The 18666-nt window shown below is 56.5% G+C and overlaps 1 protein-coding gene across 1 annotated transcript; it reads left to right on the forward strand.

The window, feature by feature from the left end:
* The first annotated feature begins 629 nt into the window (after positions 1-629).
* LOC145339745 (mediator of RNA polymerase II transcription subunit 19-like) lies at positions 630-18211 on the forward strand. Its single transcript, XM_080184270.1, is given in 7 exon segments — positions 630-1041; positions 5958-6080; positions 13119-13252; positions 14331-14391; positions 14394-14426; positions 15770-15864; positions 18071-18211. Coding segments are annotated over 7 exon segments (735 nt in total). The 5' UTR covers positions 630-821; the 3' UTR covers positions 18140-18211.
* Positions 18212-18666: the final 455 nt, after the last annotated feature.

The following is an 18666-nucleotide window of genomic DNA, read 5'->3' on the forward strand; positions in this document are numbered from 1 at the left end:
GTCAATCAGCCGTTCCTTAACGCCTATTGGCCAGAGGCCACGTCAATCGGCAGCGGTTACCACATGGATTGACGGTATGTGGAACCCGCCCACATCCACATGCTCGCCCCTTTCTGAATACTGATTGGTCCTCGCCGACGTCAATCAGCGGGCCCCTTGGGTGGGCACCGACGTTTATTGGTCGAAGTTCACGCCAATCAGGAGCAGCGCCCTTCAAGGATTGGCCCGCTGCTGCATCCCACCCACGAGCGGCCCGATTGGCTCCTGCCGGCTATTTGCGACCCTGATTGGTCAGGCTGTGACAGTCCCACCTTCCCATCCTTTTGATGGAGTGGCTGTCGCCCTGTCAATCATTATACGTTGCTTTCGCTGATTGGCCATTGAGCATAAGGGACGTGGCTACGAGCCACGCCGGACCAATGACTCCCTTTGGCGACATGAATTGGTCGTGCCATTCCAGTCCAGCCCCCCCGTCCCGTTCATTGGGTCAGTGGAACGTCAATCAGCTCGTTCCTTGTGTCCCCATGATGCTCATTGGTTGACAAACATTTCAATCAACAGCATCATTTCCCCCTCTCATTGGTCCAGATGCGCTGCCACCCGCCCCCTTGCCCGTGCCTTTCCGAGCCGGCGATTGGTCAGGACCTTTGCGACCTGCTCCCACTGCGGATTGTGATTGGCTGAAACACCATGTCAATCGATGCGTTCTGACGTCATTGCGCTAAGACGTCACGACCCCGTTCCCCCACCACCGCTGGCGGTGAAAGGAAAATGGCGTCGGGAAAGTGAAGGAGGCGGTGCTGGAGGAGGAGCGGGCCACCATGGACGCCATCAACACCCTATTCTCACAGAGCGACCCTTCCCTCCTCGGTACGGCCTCACCGGCCATGAGCTCTTTCGCCAAGCAGCAGCTGCCGGCGGTGGTAGTGCCGGCCGCGGCGGCGGCGGGCCCGGGAGGGCCGGAGGAAACGCTGCGGAAAACAGGCGGCGCGGGGGGCGGGGTCCTGAACGAACCCTTCTACGTGATGAGGGAACTGCCAGGTGAGTGACGGCGCGGCGGGCCAATGGGAAGGCGGGATGGGCTCCGGGCGACCAATGGGAGCAAAGAGGGGGCGGAACTCGAAGGTGTCGCGAGACTGCCCAGGGGTTGCCGGGGGAACGGCGGCTGATTGACGGCGCGGCCAACCAATGGGCAACCGGGGTTCACGCCGAGTGACCAATGGGGATGGAGAGGGGGCGGGGCACAGCAGCATTGAGAGGCCATGATGTGTAGATGCTGGCGTTGTTTACCAACACTTACCAACATTGTATTCCACCTGACAGACCCTCACCCACTCACTGGGAATATAATCCTAACTGACTCAGTCTCTCCTCATATGACAGACCTGCCATCCCAGGAATCAGCCTGGTAAACCTTCGCTGTGCTCCCTCTATAACAAGGAACATAGAACATTACAGCGCAGAACAGGCCCTTCGGCCCACGATGTTGCGCCGACCAGTTAAAAAACAATGACCCTCTAACCTAAACCAATCCCTTTTCATCCATAAACCTATCCACGGATCTCTTAAACGCCCCCAAACTAGGCGCATTTACAACTGCAGCAGGCAGGGCATTCCAGTCCCTCACCACCCTCTGGGTAAAGAACCTACCCCTGACATCCGTCCTATAACTACCCCCCCTTAATTTAAAGCCATGCCCCCTCGTGCTAGCTTTCTCCATCCGAGGAAAAAGGCTATCACTATCCACCCTATCTAAACCTCTAATCATCTTATATGTTTCAATAAGATCCCCTCTTAGCTGCCTTCTTTCTAGCGAAAACAACCCCAAATCCCTCAGTCTCTCCTCATAGGACCTCCCCTCCATACCAGGCAACATCCTGGTAAACCTCCTCTGCACCCTCTCCAAAGCTTCCACATCCTTCTTGTAATGCGGGGACCAGAACTGCACACAGTACTCCAAGTGCGGCCGCACCAGAGTTGTGTACAGTTGCAACATGACACTGCGACTCCTAAATTCAATCCCCCTACCAATAAACGCCAAGACACCGTATGCCTTCTTAACAACCTTATCTACTTGATTCCCAACTTTCAGGGATCTATGTACACATACACCTAGATCCCTCTGTTCATCCACACTATTCAGAGTCCTCCCGTTAGCCCTACACTCGACACATCTGTTATTCCTACCAAAGTGAATTACCTCACACTTCTCCGCATTAAACTCCATCCGCCACCTCTCGGCCCAGCTCTGCAACCTGTCTAAGTCTCCCTGCAAACTATGACACCCTTCCTCACAATCTACCACACCTCCGACTTTGGTGTCATCAGCAAATTTACTAATCCACCCAACTATACCCTTATCCAGATCATTAATAAAAATTACAAACAGCAGTGGCCCCAAAACAGATCCCTGAGGCACACCACTCATAACTGAACTCCATGACGAATACTTACCATCAGCCACCACCCTCTGTCTCCTATCTGCTAGCCAATTCCTGATCCAAATTCCTAGATTACCCTCAATCCCATACATCTGCATTTTCTGCAGAAGCCTACCATGGTGAACCTTATCAAACGCCTTACTAAAATCCATATATACCACGTCAACTGCCTTACCCCCATCCACCTCTTTGGTCACTTTCTCAAAAAACTCAATAAGGCACTCAGTAAAAACTCAGTAAGGCACGACCTACTCGCTACAAAACCATGCTGACTATCTCCAATCAATTCATTACTCTCCAAATAACTATAAATCCTATCCCTAATAATTTTTTCTAAAACCTTGCCCACAACAGTTATAGACTCACCGGTCTATAATTCCCGGGGAAGTCTCTGTTCCCCTTCTTAAACAATGGGACAACATTCGCTATCCTCCAATCTTCCGGTACTATACCTGAGACCAACGACGACCTGAAGATCAGAGCCAGAGGCTCTGCAATCACCTCTCTTCCTCAGATAAGGAGAACATCCTTCCTCAGATAAGGAGACCAAAACTGTACACAATACTCCAGGTGTGGCCTCACTAACGCTGTGTACAATTGCAGCAAAACATCCCTATCCCTCTACTCAAATCCTGTCTCTATGAACATACCATTTACCTTCTTTACTGCCTGCTGTACCTGCGCGCTTACTCTCAGTGACTGATGCATGAGGACTCCTGTGGACAATAAGTTGTAATTCCAGCTCTGGCCAATATTTAATTCACTTTGTTCTGCAAGGTGAAGGCACCGTGGGGTTACTGGGACTTATGAAATGATGGTCAAAAGCAGTTAGAAACTGCAGGTGCTGGTGTGCAAATTAAGTGACAACCACATTAGGCAGGCAACTCTGTCAGCGAGAATGGAGACTTTGAGGTCAGTGAGAATGGAAGCCATGAGATGGAGATGCTGGCGTTGTACTGGGGTAAACACAATAAAAAGTCTCACAACACCAGGTTAAGGTCCAACAGGTGTATTTGGTGGTAATAACAACATAAGAACATAAGAAATAGGAGCAGGAGTAGGCCATCAAGCCCTTCGAGCCTGTTGGATTTTAACCTGGTGTTGTGAGACTTCTTCCTGTGTTTACCCCAGTATAACGCCGGCATCTCCACATCAGTTCTGATCACAAACAGGGTATAATAAAGACACACACTCAGTTTACAGAATACTGATTATAATGCGAGTCTTTACAGCTAGCCAAGCTCCGCACACATGCACTGTCCCCATCAAACATGATGTGGAGATGCCGGCGTTGGACAGGGGTAAACACAGGAAGAAGTCTCACAACGCCAGGTTAAAGTCCAACAGGATTATTTGGTACCAAATGCCACTAGCTTTCGGAGCGCTGCTCCTTTGTCAGGTGAGTGGGAGGTGTGTTCAGAAACAGGGCATATAAAGACGCAAACTCAATTTACAGAATAATGGCTGGAGTGTGAGTCTTTACAGGTAATCAAGTCTTAAAGGTACAGACAGTGTGAGTGGAGAGAGGGTTAAGCACAGGTTAAAGAGATGTGTATTGTCTCCAGACAGGACAGTTAGTGAGATTTTGCAAGCCCAGGCAAGTCATGGGGGGTTACAGATAGTGTGACATGAACCCAAGATCCCGGTTGAGGCCGTCCTCGTGTGCGGAACTGGGCTATCAGTCTCTGCTCAGCTACTCAACGTAGTCATGTGTTGTGAAGGCCACCTTGGAGAACGCTTACCTGAAGATCAGAGGCTAAATGCCCCTGACCACTGAAGTGTTCGCCAACAGGAAGGGAACAGTCTTGCCTGGTGATTGTCGAGTGATGTTCATTCATCCATTGTCGTAGCATCTGCATGATCTCCCCAATGTACCATGCATCGGGACATCCTTTCCTGCAGAGGATCAGGTAGACAATGTTGGCCGAGTTGCAAGAGTATGTGCTGTGTACCTGGTACATTGGGGAGACCATGTACACGCTACAACAATGGATGAATGAACACTGCTCGACAATCACCAGGCAAGACTGTTCCCTTCCTGTTGGCGAACACTTCAGCAGTCACAGGTGTTCAGCCTCTGATCTTCGGGTAAGCGTTCTCCAAGGCAGCCTTCACGACACACAACAGCGCAGAGTCGCTGAGCAGAGACTGATAGCCAAGTTCCGCACACGTGAGGACGGTCTCAATGGGGATCTTGGGTTCGTGTCACACTATCTGTAACCCCCACGACTTGCCTGGGCTTGCAAAATCTCACTTACCGTCCTGTCTGGAGATAATACGCATCTCTTTAACCTGTGGTTAATCGTCTCTGCACTCACATTGTCTGTACCTTTAAGACTTGATTAGCTGTAAAGACTCTCATTCCAACCATTATTTTGTAAATTGAGTTTGCATCTTTATATGCCCAGTTTGTGATCAGAACTCCCACTCACATGATGAAGGGGCAGCGCTCCGAAAGCTCGTGGACTTTAATCTGGTGTTGTGAGACTTCTCACATTGTGACGTCATGCAAGTGTTGCCAGGTGATGATATTTGAATGACAGTCCAGGGGACCAATAGAAATCCGGGAACACCCCAGACTGACCAATGGATGGCGAGCAAGAGGGCAGCAGGACTGGAGCAACCTAATGACATCAGGGTTGTGATTGACGGCGCATTCGGCCAATGGGAATGCCGGAGTGCCTCCTTATCCTTAGCCTATTTCCTTAGCCTTCTGAGCAAGGAGAGGCATTGGTGGGGCTTTCTTAACGATAGTATCGGCATGGGGGGACCAGGACAGGTTGCTGGTGATCTGGATACCTAAAAACTTGAAGCTCTCGACCATCTTCATTTTATGAACATCGAGGGAGAGATTATTGTCATTGCACCAGTTCATGCCAGCAAACGTTTCTGTATTTTTTTTTATCATCGGCCAGACTCACTCAGACTACCTGTGACTTATCTCATCCCTGAATACTGACTGTATCTGTACTGATGTTAATCCAGCTCCCTCACACTGTCACTCAGTAACCCCTCTCTCCCCCCCAGCACCCTGTGTTACTGACTGTATCTGTACTGATGTTAATCCAGCTCCCTCACACTGTCACTCAGTAACCCCTCTCCCCCCAGCACCCTGTGTTACTGACTGTATCTGTACTGATGTTAATCCAGCTCCCTCACTCAGTAACCCCTCTCTCCCCCCAGCACCCTGTGTTACTGACTGTATCTGTACTGATGTTAATCCAGCTCCCTCACACTGTCACTCAGTAACCCCTCTCTCCCCCCAGCACCCTGTGTTACTGACTGTTTCTGTACTGATGTTAATCCAGCTCCCTCACACTGTCACTCAGTAACCCCTCTCTCCCCCGCAGCACTCTGTGTTACTGACTGTATCTGTACTGATGTTAATCCGGGTAATTCAGAACTGTGTGGAATTGTATTACCGGCAAATATTTGGGGCATGTTTCAGAGTCCCGATGTGCGCAGAATTGACACAACTCATGGCCATTTGTGATTTGGTTTTAAATTGTGTTGCAGGAGGGACAGACCTCACCGGAAGCACCAACCTCATCACTCACTACAGCCTGGAACACGCTTACAATAAATTCTGTGGGAAGAAGGTCAAGGACAAACTGAGTAACTTCCTGCCGGACCTGCCAGGTACTGGGACAGGAGTGATCGGAGGGGCCAGATGAATAGGAAGTGAATTCCAGAGCTCGGAGCCCCCTCCCCAGGCAGCTGAAGGCACGGTCCAAAGGCGGAGCGATTAACATCGGGGAATAGCTCAAGAGGCTGGAATTGGAGGAGCGCAGAGATCCCAGAGGTTACAGAGACAGGGAGGGGGCTGGAGGAGGGTTACAGAGACAGGGAGGGGGCTGGAGGAGGGTTACAAAGACAGGGAGGGGGCTGGAGGAGGGTTACAGAGACAGGGAGGGGGCTGGAGGAGGGTTACAGAGACAGGGAGGGGGCTGGAGGAGGGTTACAGAGACAGGGAGGGGGCTGGAGGAGGGTTACAGAGACAGGGAGGGGGCTGGAGGAGGGTTACAGAGACAGGGAGGGGGCTGGAGGAGGGTTACAGAGACAGGGAGGGGGTGTAGGGGCTGGAGAGTTTGAACACACGATGCTGATGTTTAAATTTCCAGTATTGCTGGGTTGGTTGTCAGTGTGGGTCAGTGAACAGGGAGATTGGTGAATGATTTGGGTGGTGTCTTCATTTTGGACTCTGACAACATTCTGTTAGTCATACACCAGAGACCCACACGGACAGTGTGTGCGGAGAGAGCTGCCTTCGACACCGCAGCAACGGGGAATCTACACTGCGCTGCCCCCAGGGACAGCATCTGCTCACTAAGGTGTGACATCTTGAACAGTGACTCCAGCTGCGGCCTAACCAGGGCAGGGCCTATTCACACTGACACATGGCACCTGCTTACTCTCCTTTTAACTTGATTTATTATTGTCCCGTGTATTGGGATACAGTGAAAAGTATTGTTTCTTGCACACTATACAGATAAAGCATATCGTTCATAGAGTATATATGGAAGAAGAAAAGGAGAGGGTGCAGAATGTAGTGTTACAGTCACAGCGAGGGTGTAGAGAAAGATCAGCTTAATGCGAGGTAGGTCCATTCAAAAGTCTGACAGCAGCAGGGAAGAAGCTGTTCTTGAGTCGGTCGGTACTGGACCTCAGACTTTTGTACCTTTTCCCCGATGGAAGAAGGTGGAAGAGAGAATGTCCGGGGTGTGTGGGGGGGTGTCCCTTAATTATGCCGGCTGCTTTTCCCGAGACAGCGAGAAGGGTAGACAGAGTCAATGGATGGGAGGCTGGTTTGTGTGATGGACTGGGCTACATTCACAACCCTTCGTAGTTTCTTGTGGTCTTGGGCTGAGCAGGAGCCCAGACCAAGCTGTGATACATTGGTCTCAATATAAAGACAGGCATTCTGTCAGCCTTCCCAGTCACTCTGTCTCGCTGTTTGAGCTGTGTGAATGATCTGTGTGCCTGGGCCCCTGGTTCTCTGCACACCACCTCCCTCGCTGTTTTAGCTCCAAACCCTGGGCTGGACTGCATTTGTCGCTGTTTTGTGGGTTTGTGTGGTGATGTCTCTAACACTATTTACTGTTAAGAAAACCATAGATGTTAGGGAACTTGGGGAAATAAATAGTGATGTCTTGAGGAGTGTACATATTACAGAGAAGGAGGTGCTGGAAGTTTTCAAGTGCATCAAGGTAGGTAAATCCCTGGGACCTGATGAAGTGTATCCCAGGATATTGTGGGAGGCTAGGGAGGAAATTGAGAGTCTCCTAGCAGAGATATTTGAATCATTGATAGTCATGAGTGGGTGCCTGAAGATTGGGGAATGGTAAATGTGCCTTTGTTTAAAAAGGGCTGCAGGGAAAAGCCTGGGAACTACAGGCCAGTGAGCCTCACATCTGTGGTGGGTAAATTGTTGGAAGGTATTTTGAGAGACAGGATCTACAGGCATTTAGAGACACAAGGACTGATGAGGGACAGTCAGCATGGCTTTGTGAGTGGAAAATCATGTTTCACAAATTTGATTGAGGTTTTTTTGAAGGTGTAACCAAGAAGGTTGATGAGGGCATTGCAGTTGATGTTGTCTACATGGACTTTAGCAAGGCCTTTGACAAGGTACCGCATGGGAGGTTGTTGCATGAAATTAAATCTCAAGGGATTTAGGGTGAGGTATCGAAGTGGATACAAAATTGGCTTCTTGACAGAGGCCAAAGGGTGGTTGTAGAGGGTTGTTTTACAACTGGAGGCCTGTGACCAGCGGTGTGCCTCAGGGATCAGTGCCGGGCCCACTGTTATTTGTCATTTATATTAATGATTTGGATGAGAATATAGGAGGCATGGTTAGTAAGTTTGCAGATGACACTAAGATTGGTGGCATAGTGGACAGTGAAGAAAGTTACCTCCAATTGCAGTGGGATCTTGATCAATTGGGCCAGTGGGCTGACGAATGGCAGATGGAGTTTAATTTAGACAAATGCGAGGTGATGTATTTTGGTCAATTGAACCGGGGCAGGACTTACTCAGTTAATGGTAGGGCGTTGGGGAGAGTTACAGAACAAAGAGATCTAGGGGTACAGGTTCATAGCTCCTTGAAAGTGGAGTCACAGGTGGGCAGAGTGGTGAAGAAGGCATTCGACATGCTTGGTTTCATTGGTCAGAACATTGAATACAGGAGTTGGACGTCTTGTTGAAGTTGTACAAGACATTGGTAAGGCCACACTGGAATACTGTGTACAGTTCTGGTCACCCTATTATAGAAAGGATATTATTAAACTAGAAAGAGTGCAGAAAAGATTTACTAGGATGCTACCGGGACTTGATGGATTGAGTTATAAGGAGAGGCTGGATAGACTGGGACTTTTTTTCTCTGGAGCGTAGGAGGCTGAGGGGTGATCTTATAGAGGTCTATAAAATAATGAGGGGCACAGATCAGCTAGATAGTCAATATCTTTTCCCAAAGGTAGGGGAGCCTAAAACTAGAGGGTATAGGTTTAAGGTGAGAGGGGAGAGATACAAAAGGGTCCAGAGGGGCAATTTTTTCACACAGGGTGGTGAGTGTCTGGAACAAGCTGCCAGAGGCAGTAGTAGAGACGGGTACAATTTTGTCTTTTAAAAAGCATTTAGACAGTGACATGGGTAAGATGGGTGTAGAGGGATATGGGCCAAATGTGGGCAATTGGGATTAGCTGAGGGTTTTATTTTAGAAAAAGGGTGGAATGGACAAATTAGGCCAAAGGGCCTGTTTCTATGCTGTAAACCTCTATGACGCTCGGGTCCACACTACTCACTGCTGCCTCTCTCTGTGTCATTTAGTAGATTGGGATTTGTGACTATAGTATATAACAGGGGCCAGTGGGAGCAGTCCCCGATCCACGGGGAAAATGAGTGGGGAGGCAGACATTCCAGTCCCAGCTGTGGCTGTGATAATATTATATTCGACTGGACTAACCACACTGTCTCCACAATCTCTCCCCTCTGCCTCTGTCCCATTCCCTCTGCGGCCATTCAACTTTCTCTACCCTGGGACTTTGTGTCTCTGTCTGTCTGTCTGCGCCCTCTGTTCCTCTTTCTGCCCCCTCCCACCTTGCCCCCCTCCCCGCCTCTCTCTCTCCCCCTCCCCCTCTCTCTCTCTCCCCCCTCCCGCCTCTCTCTCTCCCCCTCCCCGCCTCTCTCTCTCCCCCCTCCCCGCCTCTCTCTCTCTCCCCCTCCCCGCCTCTCTCTCTCCCCCCTCCCCGCCTCTCTCTCTCCCCCCTCCCCGCCTCTCTCTCTCCCCCCTCCCCGCCTCTCTCTCTCCCCCCTCCCCGCCTCTCTCTCTCCCCCTCCCCGCCTCTCTCTCCCCCCTCCCCGCCTCTCTCTCCCCCCCTCCCCGCCTCTCTCTCCCCCCCCTCCCCGCCTCTCTCTCCCCCCCCTCCCCGCCTCTCTCTCCTCCCCCCCTCCCCGCCTCTCTCTCTCTCCCCCCTCCCCGCCTCTCTCTCTCTCCCCCCTCCCCGCCTCTCCCTCTCTCTCCCCCCTCCCCGCCCTCCCTCTCTCTCCCCCCTCCCCCGCCTCTCCCTCTCTCTCCCCCCTCCCCGCCTCTCCCTCTCTCTCCCCTCCCCGCCTCTCCCTCTCTCCCCCCTCCCGCCTCTCCCTCTCTCTCCCCCCTCCCCGCCTCTCCCTCTCTCTCCCCCCTCCCCGCCTCTCCCTCTCTCTCCCCCCTCCCCGCCTCTCCCTCTCTCTCCCCCCTCCCCGCCTCTCCCTCTCTCTCCCCCCTCCCCGCCTCTCCCTCTCTCCCCCCCCTCCCCGCCTCTCCCTCTCTCTCCCCCCTCCCCGCCTCTCCCTCTCTCTCCCCCCTCCCCGCCTCTCCCTCTCTCTCCCCCTCCCCGCCTCTCCCTCTCTCTCTCCCCTCCCGCCTCTCCCTCTCTCTCCCCCTCCCCGCCTCTCCTCTCTCTCCCCCTCCCCGCCTCTCCCTCTCTCTCCCCCCTCCCCGCCTCTCCCTCTCTCTCCCCCTCCCGCCTCTCCCTCTCTCTCCCCCTCCGCCTCTCCCTCTCTCTCCCCCCTCCCCGCCTCTCCCTCTCTCTCCCCCCCTCCCCGCCTCCCCCTCTCTCTCACCCCCTCCCCGCCTCTCCCTCTCTCTCCCCCTCCCCGCCTCTCCCTCTCTCTCCCCCCTCCCCCGCTCTCCCTCTCTCTCCCCCCTCCCCGCCTCTCCTCTCTCTCCCCCCTCCCCGCCTCTCCCTCTCTCTCCCCCTCCCCGCCTCTCCCTCTCTCTCCCCCCTCCCCGCCTCTCCCTCTCCTCCCCGCCTCTCCCTCTCTCTCCCCCCTCCCCGCCTCTCCCTCTCTCTCCCCCCTCCCCGCCTCTCCCTCTCTCTCCCCCTCCCCGCCTCTCCCTCTCTCTCCCCCCTCCCCGCCTCTCCCTCTCTCTCCCCCCTCCCCGCCTCTCCCTCTCTCTCCCCCCTCCCCGCCCTCTCCCTCTCTCTCCCCCCTCCCCGCCTCTCCCTCTCTCCCCCCCTCCCCGCCTCTCCCTCTCTCTCCCCCCCTCCCGCTCTCCCTCTCTCTCCCCCCTCCCCGCCTCTCCCTCTCTCTCCCCCCTCCCGCCTCTCCCTCTCTCTCCCCCTCCCCGCCTCTCCCTCTCTCTCCCCCCTCCCCGCCTCTCCCTCTCTCTCCCCCTCCCCGCCTCTCCCTCTCTCTCCCCCCTCCCCCGCCTCTCCCTCTCTCTCCCCCTCCCCGCCTCTCCCTCTCTCTCCCCCCTCCCCGCCTCTCCCTCTCTCTCCCCCCTCCCCGCCTCTCCCTCTCTCTCCCCCCTCCCCGCCTCTCCCTCTCTCTCCCCCCTCCCCGCCTCTCCCTCTCTCTCCCCCCTCCCCGCCTCTCCCTCTCTCTCCCCCTCCCCCGCCTCTCCCTCTCTCTCCCCCCTCCCCCGCCTCTCCCTCTCTCTCCCCCCTCCCCGCCTCTCCCTCTCTCTCCCCCTCCCCGCCTCTCCCTCTCTCTCCCCCTCCCCGCCTCTCCCTCTCTCTCCCCCCTCCCCGCCTCTCCTCTCTCTCCCCCTCCCCGCCTCTCCCTCTCTCTCCCCCCCTCCCCCGCCCTCTCCTCTCTCCCCCCTCCCCGCTCTCCCTCTCTCTCCCCCCTCCCCGCCTCTCCCTCTCTCTCCCCCTCCCCGCCTCTCCCTCTCTCTCCCCCCTCCCGCCTCTCCCTCTCTCTCCCCCCTCCCCGCCTCTCCCTCTCTCTCCCCCCTCCCCGCCTCTCCCTCTCTCTCCCCCCTCCCCGCCTCTCCCTCTCTCTCCCCCTCCCCGCCTCTCCCTCTCTCTCCCCCTCCCGCCTCCCCTCTCTCTCCCCCCTCCCCGCTCTCCCTCTCTCTCCCCCCTCCCCGCCTCTCCCTCTCCTCTCCCCCCTCCCCGCCTCTCCCTCTCTCTCCCCCCTCCCCGCCTCTCCCTCTCTCTCCCCCCTCCCCGCCTCTCCCTCTCTCTCCCCCTCCCCGCCTCTCCCTCTCTCTCCCCCTCCCCGCCTCTCCCTCTCTCTCCCCCCTCCCCGCCTCTCCCTCTCTCTCCCCCCTCCCCGCCTCTCCCTCTCTCTCCCCCCTCCCCGCCTCTCCCTCTCTCTCCCCCCTCCCCGCCTCTCCCTCCTCTCTCCCCCTCCCCGCCTCTCCCTCTCTCTCCCCCCTCCCCGCCTCTCCCTCTCTCTCCCCCCTCCCCGCCTCTCCCTCTCTCTCCCCCCTCCCCGCCTCTCCCTCTCTCTCCCCCCTCCCCGCCTCTCCCTCTCTCTCCCCCTCCCCGCCTCTCCCTCTCTCTCCCCCTCCCCGCCTCTCCCTCTCTCTCCCCCCTCCCCGCCTCTCCCTCTCTCTCCCCCCTCCCCGCCTCTCCCTCTCTCTCCCCCCTCCCCGCCTCTCCCTCTCTCTCCCCCCTCCCCGCCTCTCCCTCTCTCTCCCCCTCCCCGCCTCTCCCTCTCTCTCCCCCCTCCCCGCCTCTCCCTCTCTCTCCCCCTCCCCCGCCTCTCCCTCTCTCTCCCCCCTCCCCGCCTCTCCCTCTCTCTCCCCCTCCCCGCCTCTCCCTCTCTCTCCCCCCTCCCCGCCTCTCCCTCTCTCTCCCCCCTCCCCGCCTCTCCCTCTCTCTCCCCCCTCCCCGCCTCTCCCTCTCTCTCCCCCCTCCCCGCCTCTCCCTCTCTCTCCCCCCTCCCCGCCTCTCCCTCTCTCTCCCCCCTCCCCCGCCTCTCCCTCTCTCTCCCCCTCCCCGCCTCTCCCTCTCTCTCCCCCCTCCCCGCTCTCCCTCCTCTCCCCCCTCCCCGCCTCTCCCTCCTCTCTCCCCCTCCCCGCCTCTCCCTCTCTCTCCCCCCTCCCCCGCCTCTCCCTCTCTCTCCCCCCTCCCCGCCTCTCCCTCTCTCTCCCCCCTCCCGCCTCTCCCTCTCTCTCCCCCCTCCCCGCCTCTCCCTCTCTCTCCCCCTCCCCGCCTCTCCCTCTCTCTCCCCCCTCCCCGCCTCTCCCTCTCTCTCCCCTCCCCCGCCTCTCTCTCTCCCCCTCCCCGCCTCTCCCTCTCTCTCCCCCCTCCCCCGCCTCTCCCTCTCTCTCCCCCTCCCCGCCTCTCCCTCTCTCTCCCCCCTCCCCGCCTCTCCCTCTCTCTCCCCCCTCCCGCCTCTCCCTCTCTCTCTCCTCCACCCCCTCCTCCTCTCCCTCTCTCTCCCCTCCCCCCACCCCCAATACAGGAATGATTGACATGCCTGGGTCTCAGGATAACAGTAGCCTACGTTCCCTCATTGAGAAACCCCCCATCTGCGGAAACTCCTTTAACCTGCTGACCGGCACACTGCTCACCGGATTCCGCCTGCACACTGGCCCGGTAAGGGAGCACTCCTCACACACACGGAGCAGCAGCAAAACTCTCATCACTCTCTCACACGTGTGTGACTATGCTTGTCACCATCACTTACTAAGACAGCTCGCTCTCAATTTTCTCTCTCTGTCTCTCTCTCTCTCTCTGCCTGTCTGTCTCTCTCTCTCTCTCTGCCTGTCTGTCTCTCTCTCTCTGCCTGTCTGTCTGTCTCTCTCTCTGCCTATCTGTCTCTCTCTCTCTCTCTCTGCCTATCTGTCTGTCTCTCTCTCTCTCTCTGCCTGTCTGTCTGTCTCTCTCTCTCTCTCTGCCTGTCTGTCTCTCTCTCTCTCTCTGCCTGTCTGTCTCTCTCTCTCTCTCTCATCTCTGCCTGTCTCTCTCTCTGCCTGTCTCTCTCTCTGCCTGTCTCTCTCTCTCTGCCTGTCTCTCTCTCTCTCTGCCTGTCTCTCTCTCTCTCTGCCTGTCTCTCTCTCTCTCTGCCTGTCTCTCTCTCTCTCTGCCTGTCTCTCTCTCTCTCTGCCTGTCTCCTCTCCCTCTCTCTTGCCTGTCTCTCTCTCTCTCTGCCTGTCTCTCTCTCTCTCTGCCTGTCTCTCTCTCTCTCTGCCTGTCTCTCTCTCTCTCTGCCTGTCTCTCTCTCTCTCTGCCTGTCTCTCTCTCTCTCTGCCTGTCTCTCTCTCTCTCTGCCTGTCTCTCTCTCTCTCTGCCTGTCTCTCTCTCTCTCTGCCTGTCTCTCTCTCTCTCTGCCTGTCTCTCTCTCTCTCTGCCTGTCTCTCTCTCTCTCTGCCTGTCTCTCTCTCTCTCTGCTCTCTCTCTCTCTCTGCCTGTCTCTCTCTCTCTCTGTCTCTCTCTCTCTCTCTGCCTGTCTCTCTCTCTCTGTCTGCCTGTGTGTCTCTCTCTCTCTCTCTCTGTCTGCCTGTGTGTCTCTCTCTCTCTCTCTCTGTCTGCCTGTGTCTCTCTCTCTCTCTCTCTGTCTGCCTGTGTCTCTCTCTCTCTCTCTCTGTCTGCCTGTGTCTCTCTCTCTCTCTCTCCTCTTCTGTCTCTCTCTCGTGTGTTGCTCTAACACGTGTTCTTCTCTCTCTCTCTCCAGCTGCCGGAACAATACCGATTGATGCACATCCAGCCCCCTAAGAAGAAAAGCAAACACAAGCACAGCATAGTCGCACTCAGGACCCTGTGCCCCCAGGTGGGTCAAAGGCAAGGGATTGTGGGATACCGGAGGAGTCATCCCGATGCTGGTTTATGGGTGGGTTACCTTGCTGTCCGCCCCATTTCCTCCGTGAGCTGTAGGTTTGCTGAGAGTCTGTCGTGTGGCTCTCTCTCCGATGCCTCCTGCAAGTCCAGAGTTAACTTTATCAGCCCTGTCATCGTGTCAACAAACCTCAAGCTCCTCGTGTGCCTGCCCCCAAATCCACACTGATTTAGTCAGGTTAATATTTCTATGATGGCCATTCTCCACCCTCCCTTCCCTCAGTATCCTTGGAAGCATCTGATCCGGTCCCGTGGTCTCCCGAGGTTTCACTAGACACAGCCCCCCTCAAACCTCCTCTTCACCCCAGGAACCTCCTCCCACTTGGGAAGGACCAATGCAATTAATGTCTCGGTCCCCACTTGGATTGTGGGATACAGGAGGAGTCTGCCCTGTCCTCACCAGTCTCACAACACCGGGTCAAAGTCCAACAGGTTTATCTGGTAGCAAACGCCACCAGCTTTCAGGGCTCTGCCCCTTCCTCATAAGAACATAAGAAATAGGAGCAGGAGTAGGCCATCTAGCCCATCGAGCCTGCCCCGCCATTCAATAAGATCATGGGCTGATCTGTCGCTGCTCAGTTCCACTTTCCCGCCCTCTCCCCATAACCCTTAATCCCCTCTCTTATCAAAAACCCATCAACCCGCGTCTTAAAAATATTTAGCGAGGCAGCCTCCACCACTTCAACGGGCAGAGAATTCCAGAGATTCACCACCCTTTGAGTGAAGAAGTTCCTCCTCAACTCCGTTCTAAACCGCCCCCCCCCTTTATCTTGAGGCTGTGCCCCCTAGTCCTACTGTCCTTTCTGAGCGGGATGAGTCTCTCCCCCTCTATCCTATCCATCCCATTCATCATCTTATACGTCAATGAGATCTCCCCTCATTCTTCTAAACTCTAACGAGTACAAGCCCAGTTTATTCAGCCTCTCCTCATAGCTCAACCCCCTCAACTCCGGTATCAGCCTAGTAAACCTCCTCTGCACTCCCTCCAAGGCCAAAATAGGTGAGTGGGGAGTCCTGATGAAGGGGCGGCGCTCCGAAAGCTGGCGGCGTTTGCTACCAGATAAACCTGTTGGACTTTAACCCGGTGTTGCGAGACTTCTGACTGTGTTTACCCCAGTCCGACACCGGCATCTCCACATCAGGGCTACCATCGCCCCCCCCCCCCAGGCCAGGGAAATGGATTGTGGGATAGAGGAGGACTTCACTCCAATGGTCATCTTTATTTAAATTTCATCTCGTTTCCCCCCCCCCCTCCCCCCCACCAACCCCAACCGGCAGAAACTCCCTCCGACTCCGATCACAAGAAGAAGAAGAAGAAGAAGGATGATGACCCGGATCGGAAGAAGAAAAAGAAAGAGAAGAAGAAAAAGAAGGTGAGGGGTCGAGGGTCATCCCCTCGGTGACTGGGGGGGGGGTCGAGGGTCATCCCCTCGGTGACTGGGGGGGGGGTCGAGGGTCATCCCCTCGGTGTCTGGGGGGCGGGGGGGGGGGTCAAGGGTCATCCCCTCGGTGTCTGGGGGGGGGGTCGAGGGTCATCCCCTCGGTGACCGGGGCGGGGGGGGGGGTGCGGGAGGTGGGTCGAGGGTCATCCCAGTGTCTTGGGGGGGGGGGTGGTCGAGGGTCATCCCCTCGGTGACTGGGGGGGGGGGGGGCAGGAGGGGGGTCGAGGGTCATCCCCTCGGTGACTAGGAGGTGGGGGACGTTGAGGGTCGGGTGACTGAGGGGGAACCGGGTCGGTCTATTGGTGACAAGCGGGTGGGGGCAGGAGACTCAGCCAGTCTATCTGGGATGGGGGTGCGTACTGGGCTGGTCTATCGGCGATGGGGTGGGGCGGGGGGGGGTGGTATTGGGTCGGTCTAATGGTGAGGGGGTGGGGAACTAGGTCGATCTATCTGTGACTGAGGCGGCGGGGGGTGAACTGGGTCGGTCTATCTGTGACTGAGGCGGCGGGGGGGTGAACTGGGTCGGTCTATCTGTGACTGAGGCGGCGGGGGGGTGAACTGGGTCGGTCTATCTGTGACTGAGGCGGCGGGGGGGTGAACTGGGTCGGTCTATCTGTGACTGAGGCGGCGGGGGGGTGAACTGGGTCGGTCTATCTGTGACTGAGGCGGCGGGGGGATGAACTGGGTCGGTCTATCTGTGACTGAGGCGGCGGGGGGTGAACTGCATCGGTTTATCTGTGATGGGGGTGAACTGGGTCGGTCTATCTGTGACTGTGGCAGGGGGGTGAACTGGGTCGGTCTATCTGTGACTGAGGCGGCGGGGGGTGAACTGGGTCCATCTATCTGTGACGGGGGGTGGGGTGAACTGCATCGGTTTATCTGTGATGGGGGGTGAACTGGGTCGGTCTATCTGTGACTGTGGCAGGGGGGTGAACTGGGTCGGTTTATCTGTGACTGTGGCAGGGGGGTGAACTGGGTCGGTTTATCTGTGATGGTGGGAGAGGGTGAACTGGGTTGGTCTATCTGTGACTGGGGGGGGGGTGAATTGGGTCAGTCTATCTGACGGGGATGAACTGGGTCGGTCTATCTGTGACTGAGGTGGGGGGTGAACTGGGTTGTCCTATCTGTGGCGGGGGGGTGAACTGGGTCGGTCTATCTGTGACTGAGGTGGGGGGGTGAACTGGGTCGGTCTATCTGTGGCGGGGGGGTGAACTGGGTCGGTCTATCTGTGGCAGGGGGTGAACTGGGTCGGTTTATCTGTCATGGTGGGAGAGGGTGAACTGGGTTGGTCTATCTGTGACTGGGGGGGGGGTGAATTGGGTCAGTCTATCTGACGGTGGGGATGAACTGGGTCGGTGTATCTGTGACTGAGGTGGGGGGTGAACTGGGTCGGTCTATCTGTGGCGGGGGGGGTGAACTGGGTCGGTTTATCTGTGACGGTGGGAGAGGGTGAACTGGGTCGGTCTATCTGTGACTGAGGCGGGGGGGTGAACTGGGTCGGTCTATCTGTGACTGAGGTGGGGGGGTGAACTGGGTCGGTCTATCTGTGGCGGGGGGTGAACTGGGTCGGTCTATCTGTGGCAGGGGGGTGAACTGGGTCGGTTTATCTGTCATGGTGGGAGAGGGTGAACTGGGTTGGTCTATCTGTGACTGGGGGGGGGGTGAATTGGGTCAGTCTATCTGACGGTGGGGATGAACTGGGTCGGTGTATCTGTGACTGAGGTGGGGGGTGAACTGGGTCGGTCTATCTGTGGCGGGGGGGTGAACTGGGTCGGTTTATCTGTGACGGTGGGAGAGGGTGAACTGGGTCGGTCTATCTGTGACTGAGGCGGGGGGGTGAACTGGGTCGGTCTATCTGTGACTGAGGCGGGGGAGTGAACTGGGTCGGTTTATCTGTGACGGGGGGGTGAACTGGGTCGGTCTATCTGTGACTGAGGCGGGGGGGTGAACTGGGTCGGTCTATCTGTGGCGGGGGGGTGAACTGGGTCGGTCTATCTGTGACTGAGGCGGGGGGGTGAACTGGGTCGGTCTATCTGTGACTGGGGGTGGGGGGGGTGAGGGGATTTGCCTCTAGGATCTCCGGCGACAGATGGGAATATTCTGTTGGACTTTTCCCCTTTTTTTTTGTGCCCTGTAGAACCGTCACAGTCCGGAACACCCGGGCCTGAGCAGCTCCCAGCCAAGTAGCAGCAGCAGCCTACGTTAGGACCATCATCACTGGGTGTGTGATACCGGGAGACCCTCAATCCCTAGCCCTCTGCAGGAGGGGGCCGGGACGGGGGGGTGGGGGTGGTGGTGGTGGTGTGGGGCGAGGGAAACACGGCCAACTCCCCTGGTCCACACCAGCAGATGGACAAGACAGACTGAAACAGTCTCCACAGAGAGGAGGAGATCTGGGCAGAGAGCGAGCAGAGACTGGGGAGCGAAGAATGGGAACAGCCCCCTCCCCGGGCTGTAAACCGGGACTGAGTGCTGCTGCGGGACGGCCTGTTACATTTCCCTCTCTCCAAAGCTCTTTTTGTATTTAATTTTTCTTTGTGCAATAAATGATTGGGTTTTTTTTTGTATTAAAAAGCAACGTCTGCTGTGTCTCTCTAACCCCGTTCACAGAATCGTACCCAATATTGGGTTAGATACAGAGTAAAGCTCTCTCTACACTGTCCCCCCCATCAAACACTCCCAGGACAGGTACAGCACGGGGTTAGATACAGAGTAAAGCTCCCTCTACACTGT

Source organism: Carcharhinus amblyrhynchos, unplaced genomic scaffold (genome assembly GCF_965287045.1).
Source record: "Carcharhinus amblyrhynchos unplaced genomic scaffold, sCarAmb.v2.hapA scaffold_649, whole genome shotgun sequence".
Taxonomy (NCBI): domain Eukaryota; kingdom Metazoa; phylum Chordata; class Chondrichthyes; order Carcharhiniformes; family Carcharhinidae; genus Carcharhinus; species Carcharhinus amblyrhynchos.